Source organism: Lucilia sericata, unplaced genomic scaffold, assembly GCF_015586225.1.
Source record: "Lucilia sericata isolate MDLA Ls3-8-SP2 unplaced genomic scaffold, ASM1558622v1 Contig000234F_arrow, whole genome shotgun sequence".
NCBI lineage: Eukaryota > Metazoa > Arthropoda > Insecta > Diptera > Calliphoridae > Lucilia > Lucilia sericata.
In genome coordinates this window covers 479,285-494,350 of record NW_023994261.1, presented here as the reverse complement: position 1 = coordinate 494,350, position 15,066 = coordinate 479,285, and the positions used below count along the sequence as shown (strand labels likewise).

At 34.1% G+C, this 15,066-nt stretch overlaps 1 protein-coding gene across 1 annotated transcript; it reads left to right on the top strand.

The window, feature by feature from the left end:
* Nucleotides 1-995: 995 nt before the first annotated feature.
* Nucleotides 996-14,827, top strand: LOC119602470 (DNA polymerase zeta catalytic subunit). The gene is given in 25 exon segments (XM_037954013.1): nt 996-1,239; nt 1,303-1,532; nt 1,587-2,073; nt 3,599-4,112; nt 4,177-4,290; nt 4,357-4,674; nt 4,677-4,784; nt 4,844-4,901; nt 4,960-5,070; nt 5,785-5,983; nt 6,030-6,353; nt 6,356-6,898; nt 6,935-7,544; nt 7,547-7,615; nt 7,618-7,694; nt 7,697-7,925; nt 7,928-8,298; nt 8,356-8,835; nt 11,019-11,353; nt 11,421-11,639; nt 11,693-12,263; nt 12,314-12,427; nt 13,722-13,912; nt 13,973-14,200; nt 14,267-14,827. Coding segments are annotated over 25 exon segments (7,017 nt in total). The 5' UTR covers nt 996-1,119; the 3' UTR covers nt 14,664-14,827.
* The last annotated feature ends 239 nt before the right edge of the window (nt 14,828-15,066 follow it).

Below are 15,066 nucleotides of genomic sequence, written 5' to 3'. Positions count from 1 at the left end.
TTAAAAACTTTATTTCATTATTAACACTTACAAAATATAAAAAGAAAATAATTTTTTTACTTTCCTAAAAGTTTATAATAAAAAAGTAAATAAAATTAAATTATAATTAAGCATTTTAATATGAATTTCAAATTAACAAATTATTCAAATTACAAAATTCATAAAACATTTGAAATCTATTGAAATGTTAAGAGAAAATAAAGAAAAATCAATAAAAAAAAACAAAAAATTTAAAAACTACTAAAAAGTTTGTATTTTTTTTTAAGGAAGTAAATAAGTTGGTAAGTATATAAAAGTATTAGTGATAGAAGAATTTTCAATTCTAGGTTAGTTCTAGTTTAGTTCTCGTTCAGTACTAATACAGTTCAGTTCTGGTTCAGTTCTAGTTCAGGTCTTGTTCAGTTCCAGTTCAGGTCTAGTTCAGTTCTAGTTTATTCTAGTTCATTTCTAGTTTATTTCTACTTCACCTTAAGTTTCTGTTCTATTTCAGTTCTAGTTCAATTCTAGTTTATTTCTAGTTTGGTTCTAGTTAGTTTTAGTTCAGTTCTAGTTCATCGCCGCTCAGTTCTAGTTCAGTTCTAGTTCACTTCTGGTTTGGATCTAGTTCAATTCTAGTTTGGTTCTAGGTTAGTTTTAGTTCAGTTCTAGTTCAGCTCTAGTTCAGTTCTAGTTTGGTTCTAGTTCAGTTTTAGTTCAGCTCTAGTTCAGTTCTAGTTCGGTTATAGTTCAGTTTTTCTTCAGTGCTAGTTCAGTTCTTGTTCAGTTCTAGTTCAGTTCTAGTTCAGTTCTAGTTCAGTTCTAGTTCTAGTACAGTTCTAGTTCACTTCTAATTCAGTTCTAGTTTATTTCTAGTTCTATTCCTTTCCAGTTCAGTTCTGGTTCAGTTTTAGTTTGAAATTCCTACAACCCTCGTGTATTTAGTAGTTAATAGTTATCGAATATGTATCACCTCTATTGTATTGTTTTGTTTACATCTCACAGCTGTTTAAGTTTTTTTTTATTATTGTTGTGTGGCGCAATTACAACGAAAATTTACTTTCAACTATTTCGCCATAATTGCTTTAATTTTATATTAAAAGTGTGAATTTTCTTTAATACCATGTAATAAAATTCCATAAAATGTCTGGAGCAGAAGGAATATTTTCCTTGCGTTTAGTTATAGCAGATTTTTATATGGAAAAGCCGGTACCAGGATTGGATGCTTGTTATTCGGAATTTCGTGGTAAAGAAATAAAAAGGGTAAGTAGGAGAAGTAAAAAAAAAAGTTTGCGGACCAATAACTACAGTCTTTCTCAATAAAAGGTACCAGTTATACGCATATTTGGTCCAAATGCTCAGGGACAAAAAACCTGCCTGCATGTGCATGGTGTATTTCCTTATTTCTATATACCCTATGATCAAAAGGATTTTGAGTCGCTAAATAAGGCTATCTATCAAATTGCTATCAATTTGGATAAGGCCATAAATATATCGCTCAGCCAAGGTAGTTCCTCTGCTCAGCATGTTTTTAAAATACAACTGGTTAAGGGCATGTAAGTTTTTATCACTTTTTAACTTATATTTTAACTAATAATAATTCTTTATAGACCATTTTATGGTTACCATCGTTCTGATCATCAATTTCTTAAAATTTACATGTTCAATCCTCGCTTTATACGAAGAGCGGCAAATCTTCTACAAAATGGTGCTATTTTAAATAAAAACTTTCATCCTCATGAGTCTCATGTTCCATATATTTTACAATTTATGATTGATTATAATTTATATGGCATGAGTTTTTTACATATTCCTTTGGAAATTGTGAAATTTCGTCGCAGTGATAATGCTGAGTTGATTCCATTTCGGAATCTTCAGGAAACACAAATGCTAGATGTAAATATTGTTAAAAAAATATCCTGCAGTACGTTGGAAATTGATATTGGTTCTAATTTTATTTTGAATCGTTTCCAATTGATTACTAAAACGAATACAACACATACAAATCCGGGTATTGAATCTATCTGGAATGATGAACGTTTAAGAAGACAAAAACTAGCGAAAAGTGTAGAGGATGATGAAGAGAAATTGAATGCGGTAAGATTTGTTCTAGTTCTAGTTCAGTTCAGTTGTGGTTCAGTTCTATTTCAGTTTAGTTATTGTTCAGTTCTAAGTCAGTTCAGTTCTAGTTCAGTTCTTGTTCAGTTCTAGTTCAGTTCTAGTTCAGTTCTAGTTCAGTTCTAGTTCAGTTCTAGTTCAGTTCTAGTTCAGTTCTAGTTCAGTTCTAGTTCAGTTCTAGTTCAGTTCTAGTTCAGTTCTAGTTCAGTTCTAGTTCAGTTCTAGTTCAGTTCTAGTTCAGTTCTAGTTCAGTTCTAGTTCTAGTTCAGTTCTAGTTCAGTTCTGTTCTAGTTCAGTTCAGTTCTAGTTCAGTTCTAGTTCAGTTCTAGTTCAGTTCTAGTTCAGTTCTAGTTCAGTTCTAGTTCAGTTCTAGTTCAGTTCTAGTTCAGTTCTAGTTCAGTTCTAGTTCAGTTCTAGTTCAGTTCTAGTTCAGTTCTAGTTCAGTTATAGATCTAGTTCAGTTCTAGTTCAGTTATAGATCTAGTTCAGTTCTAGTTCAGTTCTAGTTTATTTCTAGTTCAGTTCTAGTTCAGTTCAAGTTCAGTTCTAGTTCAGTTCTAGTTCAGTTCTAGTTCAGTTCTAGTCCAGTTCTAGTTCAGTTCTAGTTGAGTTCTAGTTCAGTTCTAGTTCAGTTCTAGTTCAGTTCTAGTTCAGTTCTAGTTCAGTTCTAGTTCATTTCTAGTTCAGTTCTAGTTCAGTTCTGGTTCAGTTCTAGTTCAGTTCTAGTTCAGTTTAGTTGTTGTTCAGTTCTAAGTCTGTTCTATTTAAGTTCTAGTTCAGATCTAGTATATTTCTAGTTCAGTTATAGTTTATTTTTAGTACAGTTCTAGTATTTCTAGTTCAGTTCTAGTTCAGTTCTAGTTCAGTTCTATTTCAGTTCTATTTCAGTTCTAGTTCAGTTCTAGTTCAGTTCTATTTCAGTTCTAGTTCAGTTCTTGTTCAGTTCTAGTTCAGTTCTAGTTCAGTTCTAGTTCAGTTCTATTTCAGTTCTATTTCAGTTCTAGTTCAGTTCTAGTTCAGTTATAGATCTAGTTCAGTTATAGATCTAGTTCAGTTATAGATCTAGTTCAGTTATAGATCTAGTTCAGTTATAGATCTAGTTTAGTTATAGATCTAGTTCAGTTCTGGTTCAGTTCTAGTTCAGTTCTAGTTCAGTTCTAGTTCAGTTCTAGTTCAGTTCTAGTTCAGTTCTAGTTCAGTTCTAGTTCAGTTCTAGTTCAGTTCTAGTTCAGTTCTAGTTCAGTTCTAGTTCAGTTCTAGTTCAGTTCTAGTTCAGTTCTAGTTCAGTTCTAGTTCAGTTCTAGTTCAGTTCTAGTTCAGTTCTAGTTCAGTTCTAGTTCAGTTCTAGTTCAGTTCTAGTTCAGTTCTAGTTCAGTTCTAGTTTAGTTTTAGTTCAGTTCAGTTCTTGTTAAGTTTAGCTTTAGTTCAGTTCTAGTTAGTTTTAGGCCAGTTCTACTTCAGTTGCTGTTTTGAAATAACATTTTAACCCACCATTACATTGTAGATACCTCGACTTGAAATACCAGCCACACAAGAACGACCCGATGTCCAACCAACCGAAAGTGAAATTTTCTATCGTACAGCATTATTAAGTAAACTATTAGCTATGGAAACCTCCATACTAGAGTCAACGCAAATTTCAAATCAAACTCTTAATTCAAGTCTTATTTCAAATATAACTCTTAATCCCAGCAATACAAGTTTAAATAGCAAACAGCAGAAGAGAACATTTAATTTAACAAAGATATTACAAAACTCCGTCTATCCTGAAGAATGTACACAAAATGATAATTTAATTAATGCCTCAGTGATACCAAATCATTTAAGCAATAGCAGTATATTTGAGCAGAGTCTTATGGTAAAATCAAATGAGACAAAAGAGCAGGAAATAATAAAAATACCCGAAGATGAAAGTGTTTTTCTGGAAGATACTATAGTCGATGAAGAATTGGTCTTAAGTTTAACACAACAACAAAATCAAGCAGCTGAGGAGGAGCATGTACCCATGAATGTTACTTGTAAGTAAAAGAAAGCTTTATTAATATCTTCACATGTTTTTAATTGTCTATTTCTGGTATAAAGTACGTGAGGAAGACATGGAATTATTAGATATCTTACAACAATTGGAAGAGAATAATGAAGATAAAATTGATTTAGATAGTAGTTTAGCGCCTATGTCTCAAATGCATAAAAATTGTAAGTTAATACGAGTAAAAACTTAAGTGAATTTAAAATAAATTGTATTTAAATTCCTATTGCTAGTTGCTTTATCACCTCAAGAATTGGATAAAGAAACCACAAATGCTGCTTTGCATAAACCCTCTGCCTACACTGATTCTGAAGATGATCAAGAAAATGATGATAATATACATGATTTTTCTATAGCTTTAGAAAATCTAGATGATTTAATACTAAAACTAACACAATCACAAAAACAACCACATGCGCCTAATGAAAAATCTTCATTGGATGTTCCACAAGTAGATGGAGCTGATGATTTGCTAAGAACTCCTACAAAGGCAGCAAAAACCGTGGCAGCTAACAATAGGGGTACGCCGCCACATACCCCCACTACTCCTAAAATAGACGTTTAACTATGGGTTCTCCCTGTCGTTCTCCCAGAACACCTAAAACTGGACATAAATATGCTGCTTTACCTTTAGTTTCTATTGATCGTTCTACGGGTAAAAGTATGTTATTAGATATTATTGGCAAATATAAATATTAATCAAATTTTCTTTATTTTAAGCCAAAGCTGTTAATGACACTACACCTTTGAAACAGTCCTCGGGAGAACGAAACAGTTTGTATGCTTTCTAGTATGTATAGAAATGTTAAAATATTAATATTTTGTGTTGTTTTTAGGCCAATGTTATCTTTACGCAAAAAATTAGCTTTGTCTGATATGCGCCGCAAAAGCATATCGGTCGATACAGATGTGGAGGATCAGGTTACTGCTGTAGCCGAAAGTACCAGGTAAGTTTTTTTTCAGTTATTTTATATAATTACAATTGAAAAATTAAAACGAAATAAAAAGAAAAAAATGTTGGAAAAATTAAAATGAAAAGAAAAAATGTTAGAGTAATCTTCTGCTCCACTTGCCAACGAAACCCAGAGACTAAAGTTTCTTCTAAAGGATTGAGCTGTGCTTAATCCAAATATGGAAATGCAGACCAGTCATGTAACATAACAATATGACAATACAACTTTTCCTAGTTGTCTATCCCTAGAGGAAATCATCTTAACTTTATTAGCACACAAGTCGATCTTCCCCCAAAACATGTCTGTCATGATCTTAGTATATAAGTGTGTAACTTATATGATATATTCTTCCTAGTATGTCACCGAAGGAGAAATCCCATCTTCATATCACACAAATTCATCATTTCCCGAAGAATATCAGTAATAACCATTGTATAAGAGGAGAGCTTACAAGATATATTCCACATGGAAAATCTCCCAAGGAGTCATCCCAACTTTAAAACTCGAATACGACTGCATTTAACGAGAATCGTAGAGACGTCTGTGGATAATCTAACTGATGAAAACTTGTCAGATATTGCACTAGCACTTACATTCATAGTTTTAGTTTAGTATAAGTTAATATTAATTAATTAATAAATTTTGTTAAAAGTAAAATTATATAAAGTTATAAACTCCCATTTATTAAATCTTGAAATATTATTTCAGTTCCAATCGAAGACGTTCCAAAAGATTAGTTAATTTAGATAAAACTCATGTCACATGTGCCTTAACACCCCGACGAACAAATGCAAAATTACTTAAAGTTTATAGTTTGGATAATAAGGATAATGAAATTGGGGACGACGCACAAGATACCCCCGAGGAAAGTGAAAATATCCAAGATGATATAAAGAAAAAGGAAATTTTAAAAAAAAGAAAATCACATATTCCAGTCGCTGTAATACAATACAAAAGCCAAACAACCAATTAGTTTAGAAGGGGAAAACCCGACAAAAACTGTAAACAAAAGATGTTTGAAAGTAACTAGGAAATTCACCAAAAAGCCGGACTTGGCGGTGGATGTACCAAATAACTTAGAAGATGAATTAAAAGAAACTGTTGCAAATAACTTGGAAATAGTGAAAGAAATTGACTCTAATAAGGAAACAGATGAAGAAATTGTTGACTCTGGTAATGAGGGTGAAGTAGCCATGAAAAATTTACGTAAAACACCAAATTTAAAGAGATTAAGGCGTAGTTTTATAGCAGCCAATTCGGCAAAACGTAGAAAAATACTAGATCTAGTACTAGCTCATTAGTTAATTCATCAAAATTTGATTGTGCAACAGATGAACGCAAACCTAATGAAATTGAGGAGGAAAATCATTTAAAATTGAAAAAATGTAAAGTGAGACTCAAGAAACTAACAGAATCAGAAGAGCAGGAAAGTAAAAATAGAACAGTTAATACGAAATCCGGAGAAAGCTATGTCGAAACTTTAGGAAATGTAAACGATGGCTTAAAGTGTGATATGGAATTAAAAGAAAATTCCAACCAAGTGGTAAAACCTAAAGCTTTAGAAAGTGTAGAATCTAGAGAAGATAATTCAAAAAGTTCTGATCTAACAAATGATCAGCAAATTTCTACTAAATTAGAAGATTTAAGCAGTGCTCTAAAGTTGCATTTCCAATCAATCTGCAACTTCAAAAGCTGTACCGGAAACCACCATCCAAAACCGTCATCAATTGAAATTAAGTATAAATCTCAAAAGGAAGATAAAGATGACACAACCAATCGCAATATAGAAACTCGGAACAGCACGATTTCACCAAATCTAGAAGCCACTACTGAAAATCTACAAAAACTCCATCGTTAGACATTTTCCCTGAATCCCAAATCAAAGAAAGTTCAGATGAAGAAATCTTCGAAACTCCTTTATTTGATATTCTTTCTAAGTCTCCAAATAAACAATGTTCAGATGAGGAAATCACTGAAACCTCCACCACAAGAAACTGATAAAGATCCCAAATTTAAAAGGTTGGGTAGTAAATCAATAAGTCTACAAAGTCCAGTAATATTTACCCAGAATTCTAGTCCAGTATTACAAGCCCAATCAAAAACAACCTCTAGATCCAATTCCTTACAATTGGAAAGCTATATAACTATATCGTCTTCTTCGAGTAATCATTCCCTAATAACATCAGAAACGAATATAGTTTTAACTCCCCTAGATTTACCTCCCAGCCGGGAAGAAGTGCTGAAAGGTTGTCGTAAGTTTCAACTACCAGAATATGATTTCCAACAACCGTTCTACAGTAATCCCGATGATATCACCAAGCATAAGGAACTTGGTTTCACCGTACTCCAAATACCGGGTAATAAACTAAATGATGTAGAAGAATTCCAAAGTATATTGGGTACAGACGTCAAAGGTTTAACCTCCTGGAGACGTCAACAACTAATAAAACTAGGGGGAGTAGAAATGTTAATAAATATCGTAATCCACAACGTATACGTGAATATTTTGCCAATCAAAAATCGGTTATTATAACTCCCCAAATAATGCTCCCACTAGACAAGAAGTTAAACTATGGCTGAAAGCTAGGGAGTTGTTAAAAACTAAAGGAGAAGAGTGGAAGACATGAAAGTGAAAAACCTGGAAGAAGACAGTCCAATTAAAGTACGACGACAAAAAGTAACTATGATGTTGAATGCTGGCGATGCAGGCGAAGCAGACAGTGATGATGGTGATAATAGTTTGGACTGTTCTTCCAGAAGTCTAACGCTAACGCCTCTAACACCAGGAACACCAACCGGAAATGAACATTACAGCAAAGCAGATGTTAAGAAAAGTTTTACACCTGTTACTAGGAATTTGGAAAAGTACCCTTAAAACTGGATAGTTCCCTAAGAAAACGTAAAAATTATAGAATTTTTCGGCGTGTTGCTCTAAATAAACAACTTAAGGAGGCTTTCGAAAAGGAAGCATCTAAAGAAAGCTCACAGGAGTTAGAAGCTATAAAGGATAGTCAAGGCAGTGTTATAGCCAATTCTCAAAATAGTGAAACTAGTGTTAGTAGTGAAACTGCTCTGGCGGAATTGGAACGTTCCTCTTTTATGCAGCAGTTAAAGGAAGCCGATGTTACCATTGGTGGCTTTTCAGAGAATTCCACTTTGAATAATACTTTTGGTTTTAAAGTGGCTTTGGAGAACCTGCAACAGGCCAAGGCAGATGTAGAGGTAAATTTTTCAACACTTTGCTTTAGAAATAACCCTTAAGTTCACTCTTTACTCTAGTTCAATTATCTTACCATTGTCACCTTGGAAGTGTTTGTGGCCACACGTGATGATTTATTTCCCAATCCTGAAATGGACGAAATACGTTGCCTATTTTATGCCATAGAAAATAGTATACCCAACGATCATATTGATGTCGATAAAAAATTACCCCGCAAAGCTTGTGGCTATATAATGGTACATGATTCTCGTGATATTGTTGCTAAGGAGGGTCGTATTCATGGCATTGATAATGATATTGAAGTGACCATTGTTCAAACTGAAGTTGAGGCTTTGGAAGCTCTATTGGGTTTATGTTCACGTTGGGATCCTGACATTTATGCTGGCTATGAAATAGAAATGTCTTCTTGGGGTTTTGTTATTGAACGTGCCAAGTATTTGTGTTTGAATATTGCACCTTTATTGTCAAGAGTTCCAACACAGAAAGTTAGAGAATTTGTGGATGAAGATCGAGAGTCGTTTACGGATTTGGATGTAGAGGTAAGTGGAAAACATTTCAATATTTTTTCAAAGCTTTAAAGTACTCTAGTTAAACGCGAAAGTTAAAAATTTATGTGAATTTTATGTGTAACCCCAAGAATCATTATAATAAATATTTAAATCATACACCACTATAGTGAAGTGGGTTTATGCTGATGTATGTATATAAAGCATAGAACTACTAGTCATACGCCCACCTTAAAGAATACCAATCGTTTCAGAATCATTTTCCAATTCGAATTACCTATGTCCGCCCATTCATGCAAACTTTATAATCAAACTGCAGGTCCCAATTATTAAAAAATGTGATTAGACATGACCCATACGTTTCTATTAATCCCAAGACGAAGATCCCATACAACTATACTCTCCACATTAACCCTAGCTCCCATATATACTCTCTTTAAGAAAATCAGCTCCTGTAGATGAACCACTGTTAGGTGTCGCATCGATTTGGTTAAGATAAGAGCCACGAGTGTCTTCGTGACTATTGAAAACAGATTGATTTTTCATGTTTAGTCAATCAGAGGAAAGTTTCTGCATCTTTCTCATAAACTCAAATCTCAGCCTATTTTGATGAGCCACTATTAGGTGTTGCGTCATTGTGGTAAGGAGAACAGCCTCGAGCGACTAATAAACAGATTGTTTTCCCATGTTTGATCAATGGGCGGAAAGGTTCTGCATCTTCCTCCTCAAATCCAAACTTTTCAAAGTTTTCAGCATTAGAATGTCTCCTGTAGATTAGACACTGTTAGGTGTCGCGTCAGTGTGGTAAGAAGAAGAACTTCGAATGACTCCGCAACTGCTGATAACGAAGAGACCTCTCAAATTCAATCAGTTGACGGAAAGATACTGCAACTTTCTCATAAAATTTCAACAATTTCTATCAGTGTAATTTGCAAACAACACTTCATTTTGCTTTATCTCTCTCTCTAGGAGCTCAATAAATAATCATCTAAATATCTACACACAGGTTAGGTTAAAAATAGTGGTATTGGTAAACTGAAACACAATCATTCATCATTCTTTATGAAAGTTTTTTAGGTTTATCAAACCACTGTAATACTGTAGATTACAACTTTAATTGGGTTCAGAAGGTCTATTGGTAATGCCTGAAGGAGAATAAGATAATGAAATGAGAAAAAACATAAATGTATATACAGGAGAGTAGAGAGAAAAGTGTAGTGATCACAAAGATTTAGAGAGTGTAGAATATAGATGTAGTGAATAGTACCTAATCCCAACTGGACAGATTTAAAAAAATAATTCCGTTCCATTTGAACGTTTCATTGATCAGATAAATAGAGTTTGATAGCGAATTGGTTCAAATGCCGAGAGACTGGTTTTCCAAATGTTCATGGATTGCTGATGTAATGGCTATTATTCGGTCGCTCTATATATATGGGGTTTCCGGTCATTCTCGTCAGACCAGAGTGCCTTTTCCAATCTGGTGACACGGAAACCAGTAAATCCTTTCGTTATGTTACCATCTTAACATTGAGTGAAGTGGCTAAACGCTCAAATAATAGGAATTGAATCGGTTAGGGAATATCTCTCTTCCGTTTTCAGTATGTGCTTCTTCATTGGTAGGGAAATTTTCTAGTTAACGCTTATTAATTGAATGGGATTCCATGTTCTACTTGATGGTGCCGATTCAATAGAGGGTATAGTAGTATGGTTATCAGTGCAATCATCACAGTATACTTTGACTACAATAGCAGAGATTAGTTATCTTTAGTACTTGAGCAAATTGCTTGTGTATAGAGTGTGTTTTTTGCAAGTCTCAAGTTACAGTGGTGAGTCGTCTCGATAATATAAATACTGATGTCCAAGAAGGTTATGAAAATACTGCGCCTAACCAAGACCTTGTCTTGTCGGTTAAATGATGAAAATATTTGAGCCAATGAGTCTTTAGAAAAATGTTTTGATTTGGAATTCTTAAAGAAGATCGGCTCATACTGTTTAAAGTACGAAATAATAACACGTTACTAAAATTTAGAGAAACCGAAAATGTAGATGTTTTGGATCATCCAAAGATACAGTATTATTGGCTCAATTATATGCTTTATTTTTGAAAATTTCTTCATTAGCTGATTCTTAGTTCCTATTAGGACTCCCTCAAATTTCCAGAGCTATAGTTTTAAACGTATATACGTTAATAATTCTCCCTAACTATTACCTAGATGAAACTTTGTGGTCGCATTTTACTAGATGTCTGGCGTCTGTTACGTTCGGAAATTGCCTTGACCTCCTACACCTTCGAAAATGTTATGTATCATATCATGCACAAACGTTGTCCCTGGCATAGTTATCGCAATTTAACCGAATGGTTTTCTTCACCCTGTTCACGTTGGATTGTCATAGAATATTATTTGGAAAGAGTACGAGGTACATTGGCCCTATTAGATCAGCTTGATTTAATAGGACGTACAAGTGAAATGGCTAAACTGATAGGTATACAATTCTATGAAGTTCTGTCGAGAGGATCACAATTTCGGGTGGAAAGTATGATGTTAAGGTAAAGGGAATTTTAAAGAAAAATAAAAGGGAAGAATATGTGTTATCAAGTTTTTTTATACTTCTAGAATTGCTAAACCTAAAAATTTGGTACCATTATCGCCTAGCGTCCAGCAGCGTGCCCATATGAGAGCTCCCGAATATTTGGCTTTAATTATGGAACCTCAATCTCGCTTTTATGCTGATCCTTTAATAGTTTTAGATTTTCAAAGTTTATATCCTAGCATGATAATAGCCTACAACTATTGTTTCTCCACCTGTCTAGGAAGGGTAGAACATTTGGGACAGTGAGTATTATGCAAGATATTTTGATAAAATTATGACATATCTTAATTACTAGATCGACACCATTTGAGTTTGGTGCCTCACAATTGCGTGTTTCTCCGGCTATGTTGCGTAAATTAGTGGATCGTGATCTCATCACCATTTCACCTTGTGGCGTGGTGTTTGTCAAATCAGCGGTGCGTGAAGGTATATTACCGCGTATGCTAACAGAAATCCTCGATACCCGTCAAATGGTTAAACAATCCATGAAACTACATAAATCTAATTCAGCCTTACAACGTATTTTACACTCACGTCAATTGGGTCTGAAACTAATGGCTAATGTTACTTATGGTTATACAGCTGCCAATTTTAGTGGTCGTATGCCAGCTGTAGAAGTAGGTGATAGTGTAGTTTCGAAGGGCCGTGAAACTCTAGAGCGTGCCATTAAAATGGTGGAAGTCAATGATAAATGGAATGTTAGAGTAGTTTACGGTGACACCGATTCCATGTTTGTTTTAGTGCCGGGACGTAATCGTGATGAAGCATTTCGCATTGGCGAGGAAATTGCTGAGGCTGTAACAAAACAAAATCCTCATCCGGTTAAATTGAAACTGGAAAAAGTCTACCAGCCCTGCATATTACAGGTATGGCTTTAACATTAATCAAAGTTAAAGCTAAAAAACTTTATTTGCAGACCAAAAAACGTTATGTCGGTTATATGTATGAGACCCCCGATCAAAAGGAACCCGTTTATGAAGCTAAAGGTATTGAAACTGTTAGAAGAGATGGCTGTCCAATGGTAGCTAAGGTAAATTATTCTTTAAATGAACTAGAACTGAACTAGAACTGAACTAGAACTGAACTAGAACTGAACTGGAACTAGAACTGAACTTGAACTGAACTTGAACTGAGCTTGAACTGAACTTGAACTGAACTTGAACTGAACTTGAACTGAACTTGAACTGAACTTGAACTGAACTTGAACTGAACTTGAACTGAACTTGAACTGAACTTGAACTGAACTTGAACTGAACTTGAACTGAACTTGAACTGAACTTGAACTGAACTTGAACTGAACTTGAACTGAACTTGAACTGAACTTGAACTGAACTTGAACTGAACTTGAACTGAACTTGAACTGAACTTGAACTGAACTTGAACTGAACTTGAACTGAATTAGAACTGAACTTGAACTGAACTAGAACTGATCTAGAACTGAACTAGAACTGAACTAGAACTGAACTAGAACTGAACTAGAACTGAACTAGAATTGAACTAGAACTGTACTAGAACTGAACTAGAACTGAACTAGAACTAAACTAGAAATGAACTAGAACTGAACTAGACCTGAACTAGAACTGAACTAGAACTGAACTAAAACTGAACCAGAACTGAACTAGAACTGAACTAGAAACTGAACTAGAACTGAACTAGAACTGAACTAGAACTGAACTAGAACTGAACTAGAACTGAACTAGAACTGAACTAGAACTGAACTAGAACTGAACTAGAACTGAACTAGAACTGAACTAGAACTGAACTAGAACTGAACTAGAACTGAACTAGAACTGAACTAGAACTGAACTAGAACTAGAACTGAACTAGAACTGAACTAGAACTGAACTACAACTGAACTACAACTGAACTACAACTGAACTAGAACTGAACTAGAACTGAACTAGAATTAGAACTGAAGTAGAACTGAATTAGAACTGAACTGAACTAGAACTGAACTAGAACTAAACTAGAACTGAACTGAACTAAAACTGAACTAGAACTGAACTAGAACTGAACTAGAACTGAACTAGAACTGAACTAGAACTGAACTAGAACTGAACTAGAACTGAACTAGAACTGAACTAGAACTGAACTAGAACTGAACTAGAACTGAACTAGAACTGAACTAGAACTGAACTAGAACTGAACTAGAACTGAACTAGAACTGAACTAGAACTGAACTAGAACTCAACTAGAACTGAACTAGAACTGAACTAGAACTGAACTAGAACTCAACTAGAACTGAACTAGAACTAGAACTGAACAAGAACTGATCTAGAACTTGATCTGTTGTGAATGCTTTTCCACCTTTCTTCTTCTTTTAGATGTTAGAAAAGGTTTTGCGTATTCTCTTTGAAACCGCAGATGTAAGTCAAGTGAAACATTATGTTTGTCGACAATTTACTAAACTATTGTCGGGGCGCGCGAATTTACAAGATTTAATATTTGCTAAAGAGTTTAGAGGTCTCAATGGTTATCGTCCTACGGCCTGTGTGCCCGCTTTAGAATTAACTAGGTAAGAAAACTATCTCCACTAATGCTATCTACATCTAATAACAAAACATAAATTGTTCAGAAAATGGATGCAATCAGATCCACGTCGTATACCTCGTCGCGGTGAAAGAGTGCCGTTTATTATAACTAATGGACCACCAGGTGTACCATTAATACGTTTGGTACGTCATCCCCATGAGGTGTTAAGCGATGAAGGTCTTAAAATCAATGCTGTCTATTATATAACCAAAGCCATAATACCTCCCTTAAATCGTTGTCTTTTACTTATCGGAGCCGATGTCAGTGAGTGGTAAGGAGTTAGATTGAACATTTAAATGGGTAGTACAATACTTTCCTTTGATAACTTTTCTTTAAGGTTTGCGAATTTACCTCGAAAAATTCTTCTAACACCTGCTCTCTCCACTGCCAGCGAAATTATTTCCTGTCCTAATCCTAAATCTAAGAAGAGTACTATATCACAATTTTTCTCCACTACTAATTGTATTGTTGATTGCGGTCGCCAAACGAAACAGGGTATTTGCATGGAATGCAGTCAGAATTCAACACGTTCCATGATTATTTTACAATCGAAAATTTCTAAAATTGAACGTTCATATCTGGCAACGCAACACATATGTGAGGCATGTTGCGGTCGAGTGGGAGATATAAAATGTGGCTCTTTGGATTGTCCCGTTTTGTATGTTTTAGAAGTTAAGCGTCGCGATTTGCAACAGATTATGCATTTTAGAAATATTGTAGAAGAACGATTTTAGCTGGAAGTGTGAGGGAAGCATGATACGACCATGTTATTCTTAAATTATGGTAGAAAGTACAAAAATTTGCTATATAAGTATTTTTATAACTAAGTTAAGAAGTTTGTTAATGAAATTAATTATTTAAATTAAAAGTTAATAAATGTTACAAAAACTGTATGAAAATTTTATATAAAAAAAATTGTTTTCTTTTTTTATTTCAAGCTGTCAGAAAAATAGGTAGGTAGATAGATAGAGAGATAGCTCGATAAGATAGATAGATAGATAGATAGATAGATAGATAGATAGATAGATAGATAGATAGATAGATAGATAGATAGATAGATAGATAGATAGATAGATAGATAGATAGATAGATAGATAGATAGATAGATAGATAGATATAGATAGATAGATAGATAGA